The sequence below is a fragment of the Pan paniscus genome, chromosome X (genome assembly GCF_029289425.2).
Source record: "Pan paniscus chromosome X, NHGRI_mPanPan1-v2.0_pri, whole genome shotgun sequence".
NCBI lineage: Eukaryota > Metazoa > Chordata > Mammalia > Primates > Hominidae > Pan > Pan paniscus.
This window is the reverse complement of record NC_073272.2, coordinates 110,681,278-110,693,655: the sequence shown is the minus strand read 5'-3', so window position 1 is coordinate 110,693,655 and position 12,378 is coordinate 110,681,278. Positions and strand designations below refer to the sequence as shown.

Here is a 12,378-nt window from a genome sequence, read left to right as displayed (position 1 = left end):
TACTCTACTACTCTGTCTTTCTTACACTTATTTCACTTCCTTCCTTCTACCTCTTTCCACCTCAAAGCACACAATAGTGGATGGGTTGTAGTGTTGGAAGGATATTAAAGAAGACTAATCTGGCACTCTTTTATACTCCTCTTAAAGCTCTGGATTATTTTCTATTTCCCCACATATGGCCTGGGCACCAGGATCCAAGAAATCGCTGCTCCCTATAGGCTCATGTTAGATCCTTTTTCTCTCCAATCTCCCCATGGTTTCAGCGACTACATTTTAAAGATTCCAAATAAGGGCATATAGCCTGAGACATTGTGTTTCCTTCAAGAGAACATTAGGAAAACATATTTGAAATCGAAACCAAAAAAGTACTCCTGATGCCTAGAAGAGACAAAATTAGAATAGGGCTAGCTCTATATGGGCTTGTTGATTGATTAATTGAAGGTTGATCACACATACAGAGAGTAATGAGCAAAGTTAGAGTAAATCCTTATCAGTGGAATTCAACAGGGTGGTCTTTCTCACAGGACTTTTTGTTGCAGACTTAATGTAGGCTTCCTGAACCTTGTGGTTTGTTAATCTGCAAGTACTTGTTTAGATATCAGGTGGTGGCATCTAAGATACAAGCTGTTAATTGTGAGTTCTAATCCTAGGCTAGAAGATGCCTATAAAGATTAAAACTTGTTTCCTTTTTCTAATAATTAGCAGCCTAGCTAAAGAGAGATCAATTGTAATTGGGGAATTGAAGAAGGTAATAAATCCATTACTGAGACTAGTTGTTTTACAGAGCCATTTGTTTAATCCTTAAAATTTGCAGGCTGTAAATTACTCATTAGAAGGCAGAAAGCAAAATAGCCATAATCCATTTAGTGCCTCCAAACTCCAAAGACTTAGGGGAGGAAATCCATAGAAACAAGAGGTCCGATGTGTTCTTTCACTGCGATTTCTTAATGGGTGAAGGTGGTTAAACAATAAGGAAAAGGCCATGTAATTATCCTGATGCGTTGGACCATAGGCCAGGGGTGGACTTGATTAAATCCATGGAGGGCTAACCCACAAACGGTGGGAAAATGCCCCTTCTTTTCCATTCAGCCCTGAAGGCAGCTAATCAATGTGCACATCTCATTTCCAGATTGTTGCATGAGATCAGAGAAATAGCCTATAGCATTCATTAGGGCATTCCCTCATATCTGTTGTTTTCTAATCAGCACAGGGAATAAAATGAGAGGCCAAGTACCAGAGAGGAGTTAGGAGAGAGCCAGGAGGAAGCTGTCCTCCTCTCCATATACAGGGAATGCAGTTCCCAAATACAAAATGTTTAACTGCAAAACAACTAGACAGTTAGTTTATAGGTCTCTTTACATGCATAGAAAGCCACATATATTTGGTTTGAACATGGATTTTGCAAGCTTTATATGAAAACACTTAACCATTTATTAAGAACAATGTTTTTTTTTTGGCATACCAAGGGTACAATTCAATTTTAGACTCCTAGTGGTAATGATGCAGGCAGTATACAAGATGCCTATGATACTAGCACTGTGCTTGAACTTTGAGAGTAGAATTTGAATCTGTGCATATTTTCTTTTTTAAACAATGTGATGCCTGTTATAGACACAAAACACAGCTTCTATTAATAGCTCACTGTTGGGCTATACACAACAAAATACCTATGGCTTACTTCTGCACTGAGTAAGCATTTCTTTCATACCTCTTTCCTTTCCTCCTCATGATCAACAGCACATCTCCGAAATAAGATGATAGGATTAGGTTGTGAAATGAAGTTTTTCTCTTTGCAGGGATAACAAGATCACGTGAAGATCAAATCTCTGATTTTGTGGTAGCAAAGTGAGTTACCAAACGGAAACTGTTTCCAATCATTTTCTACTTGACAATCTAATTAAGTTTCTGATTTCACCAGGTTGGCACTATGTCTATCTCTGTGTTCCACTCAATACCCACCAAGCTGTTGTTAATCAATAAATCATTACTGATAATGAAGGAAAATCCAATTTAAAAATTACAGCTGTTCTGGAAATGCATTTATTTACTTTGTTAAAGTAATTATAAAGCAAGTGTTTTTTAGATTGATCATTTAACCATGTCATGTAATAAAAGTACTTTCTCCCCACATCTCACTTAAAAAAAAAAGCTACATGTATTTTACATTAGAAAGCTATACTAAGGAATCTTAAAGACCCTTGTCATTAAAAATACAATCAAAGCATGTTAGAAAAATGTTAGAAGTCCTAGCCAGAGTAATCAGGCAAGAGAAAGAAATAAAAGGCATCCAAATAGGAAGAGAAGAAATCAAACTATCTCTCTTCCCAGATGATATGATTCTATACCTAGAAAACCCATAGTCTCTGCCCAAAGCCTTCTAAATCTAACAAACAACTTCAGCAAAGTTTCAGGATACAAAATCAATGCTAAAAAACTTAGTAGCATTTCTATACACCAACGATGTCCAGTTAAGAGCCAAATCAATAGCACAATCCCATTCACAACAGCCCTAAAAAATAAAATACCTAGGAATACAGCTAACCAGGAAGGTGAAAGATCTCTACAACAAGAATTACAAAACACTGATGAAAGAAACTGGAGATGACAAAAACAAATGGAAAAACTTTCCATGCTCTTGGATAGGAAGAATCAATATTTTCAACATGGCCATACTGCCCAAAGTAATGTGCAGATTCAATACTGTTCATATCAAAATACCAATGACACTTTTCACAGAATTAGAATAAACTATTCTAAAATTCACTGGGAACCAAAAAAGCCCCAATAGACAAAGCAATCCCAAGCAAAAACAACAAAGATGGAGGCATCATATTACCTGGCTTTAAACTATACTACAAGCCTACAGTAACCAAAACAGCATGGTACTGGTAAAAAAAAAATAGACAGATGAATAGGACAGGTGAGAGAACCTGGAAATAAAGTCACACACCCACAACCACCTGATTTTTGACAAAGTCAACAATAATAAACAGTGGGGAAAGGACTACCTATTCAATAAATGGTGCTGGGATAACTGGCTAGCCATATGCAGAAGATTGAAATTGGATCCTTTCCTTTCATCATATGCAAAAATCAACTCAAGATGGATTACATACTTAAATGTAAAACCTAAAGCTATAAAAACCCTAGAAGAAAATCTAGGAAATACCATTCTGGACATGGGCCCTGGCAAAGATTTCATGATGAAGACTCCAAAAGCAATTTCAACAAAAACAAAAATTGATACATGGAACTTCATTTAACTGAAGAGCTTCTGCACAGCAAAAGAAACTATCAATAGTGTAAGCAGACAACCTACAGAAAGGGAGAAAATATTTGCAAACTATGCATCTGACAAAGATCTAATATCCAGCCTCTATAAGGAACTTAATTAATAAGCAAAAATCAAACAACCCCATTAAAAAATGGACAAAAGACGTGAACAGACACTTCTGAAAAGAAGACATACATGTGCCCAAGAAGCATATGAAAAAATGCTCCACATCATTAATCATTAGAGTAATGCAAATCAAAACCACAATGAATACCATCTTACACCAGTTAGAATGGTTATTATTAAAAAGTCAAAAGGGGGCTAGGTTTGGTGGCTCATGCCTGTAATCCAAGCACTTTGGGAGGCCAAGGCAAGTCAATCACTTGAGGCCAGGAGTTTGAGGCCAGCCTGGCCAACATGGTGAAGCCCTTCTTTACCAAAAATATAAAAAATTAACCAGGCATGGTGGTGCATGCCTGTAATCCCATCTACTTGGGAGGCTGAGGCACTAATCACCTGAACCTAGCGGGCAGAGGTTGCAGTGAGCCAAGATCATGATCACGCCATTGCACTCCAGCCTGGGCAACAGAGCAAGACTCTGTCTCAAAAAAAAAAGTCAAAAAATAACAGATGCTGGCGAGGTTCAGGAGAAAAGGGAATGCTTATAGACTGCTGGAGGGAATGTAAATTAGTTCAGCCACTGTAAAAAGCAGTTTGGAGATTTCTCAAAGAACTTAGAGTTATCATTCAATTCAGCAATCCCATTACTGAGTATATACCCAAAGGAATATAAATCATTTAACTCAGCAATCCCATTACTGGGTATATACCCAAAGGAATATAAATCATTCAACTCAGCAATACCATTACTGGATATATAATCAAAGGAATATAAATTGTCCTTCAATAAAGACATACACACGTGTATGTTCATCACAGCACTATTCACAGTAGCAAAGACATGGAGTTAATTTAGATGTCCATCAACAGTGGATTGGATAACAAAAATGTGGAACATATACACCATAGAATATTATGTAGACATAAAAAAGAATGAAATCATGTCCTTTACAGCAACATGGATGCAGCTGGAGGCCATTATTCTAAGCAAATTAATGTAGAAACAGAAAACCAAATGTTGCATGTTCACTCGTAAGTGGGAGCTAAACATTGAGTACACACAGACTCAAAGAAGGGGACAATTGACACTGGGGCCTACTTGAGAGTGGAGGGTGGGAGGAGTCTGAGGACCTAAAAACTACCTATTGGGTACTACATTCATTACCTGGGAGATGAAATAATCTGTACACCAACCCCAACAGCATGGAATTTACCTATATAATAAACCTGCGTATGTACCCCCTGCACCTAAAATGAAAGTTGGAAGGAAAAAAGAATTAAATGAGAAAAAGAGAAAAAAGGGTAGTTACTCTTTCTCCAAAAAAAAAAAAAAGAAAGAAAGAAAGAAAAAGACAAGGAAAACTGTTGAGACATTGTAAGATAAACTTTAAAAAGCTTACAGTAAATTTGAAAATTATAACTTGGTGCTTCTATGTTACTGGTCTCAGAAAAGAGCCCATTCTGGTCACTTTTGGTGGAAGCCAGAAATGATATTTGGCCTTTCCTCTTTCCTGGGAATAAAGTACCTGACTTCTCTTCTGACTTACCCTGAGTGGATTTTCATTAAGGTAAGGGGGTTCACCTTCCACCATTTCAATTGCCATAATTCCAAGAGACCAGATATCAACTTTCGGACCATAAGCTTTTCGAGTCACCACCTCAGGTGCCATCCAATATGGGGTTCCCACCATAGTGCTTCGTTTACTTTGCTCAGGAGTGATCTGGGCACAGAACCCAAAGTCAGCTGCAGAGAAGAAAAGCCAGTTAAAATAAGCCCAAATTATTTTCCTTTTACAATATATCACTTTCAGATATGGCTGTACCTTCCTTTGCTACACACTGAGTTTCCACAACTGCCTAGCTCATACCTTTTTGTTAACTGATGTCTCAGCTGGTCCTGATTTTAAGAAGGTCTGAAATAATTGACTAACATGATGTCATTTTTACTAGACTTCAGTCTAATTCCCTCTCATCACTGTTTTCTCAAACTTACAGAATTTTTCAGTTTCCTAATTAGGTATTTGTCATTTATTCATTCCACAAGTCACTAGAAATTCTGAAATATTAAATCCAAAAAATGTGGTCACAATATTCAGGAACACAGTGTTAGAAAAATTCTTTACTTCAAACTGGGCTGTAACTTCTTTCAAATAAATCACTTTCAGTAACCATTATCTTCTTAAGATATACAATGAAAGAACAGAAATTCCCTGATACTCTAATACCACTTGAACCAAAATACCTACTCAATTTAACAGAGCCATCCATCCCGAGAAGAATATTGTCACTCTTTATATCTCTATGGATCACCTGGTTTGAGTGCAGGAAATCCAAAGCTTGCAGGCACTATTAAATCAGAAAAAAAAGTTCTAATTATATCACAAATAATTTTTAATACTAAGTTTTATTTCTAGATAAATTTTGGGCAGGGATATAACTTTATATTGTCAAGTGAAATCGATTACTGAATGCTTTAACAACACCACTTTAAAGTCACATTACCATTTACATCAATGATGCCACTTAGCATTATACATGCTAAGTATGATGGCTGACACATCAGACTAGGACATTAAGAATGATAATGTGATAAATAGCACCAATCAATAATACAGTCAAATTAACCAATTAATATACTTTGGCCCAGTTATTTGGAGGATTCAGCTTGATCTTCTATAGCTGTGGTAAGCTTCATTGTACATGGCATGATTTGATTCAGAAGTTCTGGCATGAAACCCAGGAATCTGCATTTAAAACAAGTGCCCCAAACTATTTCTAATGGGTATCCAGGTTTGGGAACCACTCCTAGGCTATGAAGTAACTATAGGCACTTGTTTGGAAATGCCTTTGCAGTGTAATGCTGGAAGAAGGAAACCACAGGCTCAGGGTAGTAAGTTTAATGTATTGAATGAATAGAAAACATATATGTTTGGTGGATATGTGGGGTGGGGAAAATGATAATGAGAGGAGAGCAAGGAAGGAGGAAATTTAAGTGAACAACTTATAAAAAAAACAAGCAGAGATTAGCTGGTATCACTTGGTTTTGTTTTTCTATCATTGGTTTTCAAGTTTCAGTGAGTCAGAGTTCCTACTTTTGTTGATAGAAAACCTCACCACAATAAATGGGATAGATTATAATGCCTAAGATGAGACTCCAGTAAAAAAGTGTGTGTGTTTTTTAATATTCAACAAAATAAATATAATAACATCTCTTTAATTTAGTTTGAAACCCCTTAGGGGTATGACACTCACTGGAAAAGAAACAGACCGTCAGGCCCACTTGGGGGCTGTAAGGGAAGTTCAGATTGTACTGTGAAAGCAACTGCTTTCTGGCCTGAGGGAGGACCTTGTTTAAATTGCCTTCTAAAAATGATGAAAATATAATTTATTTTACATGGCTCATATTACACATGCAGGATAAAATAAGTATCATGTAAAAACTTCCCCAAATTAGAAAGAAGTGCTATGCCAATATCACTGTTTCCCATGTTCACGGAAACTACAGCATGTGGGTTTAGATACGGCACCTCACAAATGGCATAATGGAACTAAAAGATTCACAAAAGGCAGCTAAAATAAACAAGAGGCTCAGGAGGGTGATGCTGGGGAGTGCTATTAGGACAGAATTTAAATTGAAGTTGGCCTCTCCAATTGTTTTCAGTGGAAAAGTTCTACTATTGTTACTTTGATGATACAAACATTCTGAATAATCAGAAATGAAGAACTGCCAATTTCGGTGGTCTTCTCAGCTAGAAATGCTCTATTTGCTTACCTCTCTGCAGACAGCTGCTATCTGTCCTTCATCCATACAGGTCTCCGTGACCACATCAGTCAGAGAGCCACCAGCCAAGTATTCCATGACTACCCATAGTTCATCACCCACCAAGTAGCTATAACAAGAAAAGAAAAGACTGCCTTATGACGCTAAAAAACCTGGGGACTCTGATATTCCCAGGCCTCAGTTCTGATAGAAGTCAACTCTGAGTTGTGCTATGCCCGTTACCTTTGAGAAGGTATTGAGGGACATACCCCAAGTAATCATAATATGGAGCCAAGGGTCACCAGAGCCCTATAATTCAGGCAAAGAGAGCATGAGGTTATTCAAATCACCTGACACCATCTGACGGCACTTTAGCAGTACAATCAGGTCTCTCTGAAACCTTGCTTATCAAGAAAGATGAATTATAGGAAATGGAATGAACCCAATGTTCCCACCCTGCCCTAAGACCCATAGCAATGTGAAGCAAGATTTTCTATCCAGTGGTGCTCAAACTGTGGTGTCCATAAAATTCATCTGGAAAGCTTGTTAAAAACAAAAATTCACAGTCCTCATCTTATTATTTATGGAAAGCAGCCTAGAATTCTGAATTTTTTATAAGTGCAAATGCATTTTTTTTTTTTGGTTTTTTTTTGTTTTTGTCTTTTGTTTTTTGTTTTTTGTTTTGCAAAATTACAAACACAGAATGACTTTAGGTTACTCTGTTGCAGGTGGTTCCTAAGTTACACTTTAGGAGACACTGATCAAGACTGTAAAATTTGCGGCCGGGTGGAGTGGCTCACGCCTGTAATCCCAGCACTTTGGGAGGCCAAGGTGGGTGAATCACCTGAGGCCAGGAGTTTGAGACCAGCCTGGCCAACATGGCGAAACCCCGTCTCTACTAAAATACGAAAAATTAGCTGGGCGTGGTGACACACGCCTGTAATCCCAGCTCCTTGGGAGGCTGAGGCAGGAGAATTGCTTGAACGTAGGAGGCAGAGGTTGCAGTGAGCTGAGATCACGCCACTGCACTCTAGCCTGGGCGACAGAGCAAGACTCTGTAAAAAAAAAAAAAAAAAAAAAAAAGGACTGTAAAATTTAACCCTCTTTTTTCCTCCCAGTTTTTCCTTCTTCTGTAACATTGGTCTACCTGGCCCAAAAAGCAGAAAACAGTATCTTAAGCTTATTGAGTTTGAAGACCTAGATTTAGTTTCTTTGTATCCCCTCCAGAGAACACCGCACAGTGGTACTAAACAAACTCTTTTTGAAATTGAATGAGACAGATGTTAACCACAAGTGAAGAGTTAGTGCTGCCTTTAAATACCTATTTATAACACACTGTTAATACCACTGATAAAGAGACATTAATTACCAGGTTTAGGAAAAAGGTTTGAGATTAAAGTCTGAATTCCCTAGACCTCACTGTTAGTTAATCACAAAGCACCCATTAAAGCCATTGTAGTCGGCCTTCTTCACTTAGACTCCCAGAAATTGTACTGGCTCCAGACAAACACTTGATGTAATGTTTAAACCACTACTCCCTCCTATATGCAATGGTCTATTTTCTGCCAAAATGGAGCTATGATTCTCAAAATGAAATTTACAACCAAGACCATAAAATGTTTCTTCAAGTGTCTGATATGTGGACAAAGCTAAGTGAGTGCAAGTTTAGCAATAGATCTAATACTCTACTACACTGTAGCATTTGAGAAATATTTGCAGAATGTTAAATGAACGAATCCCAAATAAAGTAATTTGCCAAGAAAAAATGACATCCCACAAAGAATATAAGTACATAATAAGACAAAACACTTACCTATCTAAATAATTAACAATATTAGGGTTCTTATTTTCCCTCATGACCAGAATTTCATTAATAATTAATTCCTTCTTGGGTTGCTGTTGAAGGTTCATCTGCTTTATGGCCACCTGAATGGCAATTAAAATACAAGAATGAATTGCAATCATTATAATAAACATGAATATTCATATTTTGGGGGACATAGAGTGAAACACACACATTCTTTATTTACTAAGCTCTTTCCCTGTGCCACAAACACATGCCCCCCACTTTTTTTTTATTTTTTGGTTAATCATGGGTAAACTACTCACTTCAGAGGCTTTGGGCACCAAGGAAGTAAACACCTATGTCAACCCAGTGCTACCCATTTTTTTTTTAGGCGAAGTTGCCATCGAAGAAGATAACTGTTAAATATGAATAAAAGAAAATAAAAATCAGGATTGAACGTTAGCACTTACCTCTTGTCCTGTTGCAATGTCTAGTGCTGTATAAACAGTACCTGATGCCCTGTGAAGGTGAAAATTATCAAAAGAATAAGCAATCAAGCTGTTACCAATATATTTTACTTGAAATAAAATGTAATTATTTTGAGGGGAGGAAAATTAGCAAACTCAAAATTATGAGGTAAGAAAAGGAACAACCTTAAAAAAAATTATTATTGTGATTAAAAAAAAGCACAGGCGATCTACCCTCTTAACAAATTTTTAAGTGTACAGTATTGGAACAATCTTTTTATACAGCATATGCACCTGAAACAATCACAATGTATCCCTTGTGGTGGACTAGGAACTCCAGTCAGACTTTCTGGCACTAGTCGGAGTGTCATGCACTATGCAGTAATAAATTGAGCAAAATGGCCTTGCTTCTTTTAGGAAACTCCTGGAATCCCCTAAATATTTCTTGAATTTTGTAATAACCAACATTGCAGGCCTTTCATTAAACTGAAGAATAGTTTAGGAAAGAATATATCATCTTTTGCTTAGGCAAGTATAAATTAACCTTCCCTTTTAGTATAGAAACCGAGTGGTTCTTTTCATATATTTCCAATTTTTAAGACTATCTTCATCTAAAGACCAATCTCTCTCAGTGCTGTACTGTACTATAGCTACATGAAGCAATAGCAACATGACTTTATTATTGAGCCATTGTTTTCTTATTTTTACTAAATTTCTCAACAACTTCTACTATGAGGTGTCACTCCAGCCCAATATTCTTTTAAAATCTATCATTTCTGGGCCTGGTGCAGTGGCTTACACCTGTAACCCCAAAACTTTGGGAGGCTGAGGCGGGAGGATTGCTTGAGCCCAGGAGTTTGAGACCAGCCTGGGCACCACGGTGAGATCCAGTCTCTATGAAAAATTTAAAAATTAGCCAGGTGTGGTGGCACATGCCTGTAGTCCCTGCTTTTCAGGAGGCTGAGATGGGAGGATCACTTGAGCCCAGGAGGTCGAGGTTGCAGTGAGCTGTGATTGTGCCACTGCACTCCAGCCTGGGTGTCTCAAAAAAATTAATAATGAGCCAGTCCATGTCTCAAAAAAATTAATAATGTATCATTCTTTATATCTTAGCAGTACTCTTGCTTCCATTCTAACTTCATTTATGGGGTTCCCTTGCTTTGCAAATAGAAATTGTATAGTAAGCTGCATTCACAGTAACCTTCTATGAATCACAAATGCATTCTAAACCACCTCCCACCAACACCTTCAAGAAAAAGAAAAAAAGTCAATTTCGCTTTTAGTGAATAAAGGAGTTAGAATAGAGATCAGTCCTGTGATTGACTACATGTTATAATGCTCCAACATTGCTCTGTAAACTTTCTGGTAATTATTTCTCTTGTTCTCTATTTCATCCTTGCTGTTTTGTTTTCTGAGTCCAGGAATTATTTTCTTATGTCAGGCACTTCCTTGTCATTCTTTTCCCTTCTCCTTGTATTAGCCCAAATATTTCTCACAGGTCCAGGAAGTGTATATGACCTGGCTCTCAGGGAGTAAACTCGGTGTGTAGTATAAGGCATATTTGACTATTAGTAGAGATCTGAGTTCTAATATTTGTCCTAACATCATCAAGCTATGTGACTTTGCGCTAGTTACTTCCTTTCACTTTCAGTCCCCTCACATGGAAAACAGGTATCACAATAACAGTAAACATGTACTGAGTATGTTGTATATGTCAGACACTACACTAAGAACTTTAGATAATTTATCTTATGTAATCCTTACCATATTTTTATAAGGCAGATGCTATTATTCCCATGTTACATATGATGAACTGAGGTTCAGAGAGGTTACCTGCCCAAGGTTACACAGTTAACAACCCATGTCTGTCTGACTCTCTTGCTTTTAAAGTACAGGAAATGAGCTACTTTGTTTCTAAGGTTCTTTAATTCTATGATTTATAATCTACAACTCTACTACCCTCCTCACTCTGCTTGTGTTTCTAAATATCGATTGGAACTGGGCTGAAAAATCACACTTAATCAATAGGTGCCACCTAAACCGGGATTTGATAATTCTAGAAATTTCTTAGGCTTGAGGCTTATATCAGACAAATCATTTCCTCACTTCTGTAAGTGTGAGATTCTGGGCTCAGAGCTCACAGTTAGTTCCCAATAAATATTTGTTGAATGAACAAATTAATAAAAATCTTTTAAGCAAACATGCAATGCCAATATGACTTTTCCTTTCTGTGAAGAAAACCTTTCTTCTACTTAAATCTAAATAAAGCACTTTGCTCTTGGAATAAGCAAACAAACATTCCTGACTTCAGAGCCTGGTGTGTGATTTGTCCTTCTGAACTTATTTGAGTTCAAAGGAATAGATCACCTCGACTTGGTGTATATTTCAGCCGCAATAAGTCCTGAGAAACTACTTAAATCTAATTGCAAAATATGATTTAAAAATGCCTTTTGACATACAGACACCTAGCAAACATACGAAAAAAATGCTCCACATCAATAATCATCACAGAAATGCAAATCAAAACCACAAAGAGACACCATCTCTCACCAGTCAGAATGGCAATTATTAAAGAGTCAAAAAACAACAGATGTTGGCAAGGCTGCCAAGAAAAGAGAACACTTATACCCTGCTGGAGGGAATGTAAATTAGGTCTTCCGCTGTGGAAAGCAGTTTGGAGAGTTCTCAAAGAACTTAAAACGGAACTACCATTTGACCCAGCAATCTTATTACTGGGTATGTATCCAAAAGAAAATAAATCACTTTATCAAAAAGACACATGCACTTGTATGTTCATTGCAGCACTATTCATGATAGCAAAGACATGGAACAAACCTATGGGCCCATGAATGCTGGATTGGATAAAGAAAAATGTGGTACATGTACACCATGGAATATTATGCAACCATAAAAAGAATGAGATCATGTCCTTTGCAGTAACATAGATGGAGCTGGAGGCCATTATTCTAAG

At 37.2% G+C, this 12,378-nt stretch overlaps 1 protein-coding gene across 27 annotated transcripts in view; it reads right to left on the bottom strand.

Annotated features, from left to right (window-relative positions):
* PAK3 (p21 (RAC1) activated kinase 3) overlaps window positions 1-12,378 on the bottom strand; it is a 285,503-nt gene that overhangs the window by 26,694 nt on the left and 246,431 nt on the right. For all 27 annotated transcript variants that reach the window (XM_063601542.1, XM_055106615.1, XM_034949599.3 and 24 more), the window contains 5 exons: window positions 9,411-9,459; window positions 8,968-9,080; window positions 7,167-7,284; window positions 5,641-5,740; window positions 4,942-5,138 (listed from right to left, as the gene is read on the bottom strand). In XM_063601542.1, the coding sequence (XP_063457612.1) occupies window positions 4,942-5,138; window positions 5,641-5,740; window positions 7,167-7,284; window positions 8,968-9,080; window positions 9,411-9,459 (577 nt within the window). The remainder of the gene's footprint in view (window positions 1-4,941; window positions 5,139-5,640; window positions 5,741-7,166; window positions 7,285-8,967; window positions 9,081-9,410; window positions 9,460-12,378) is intronic.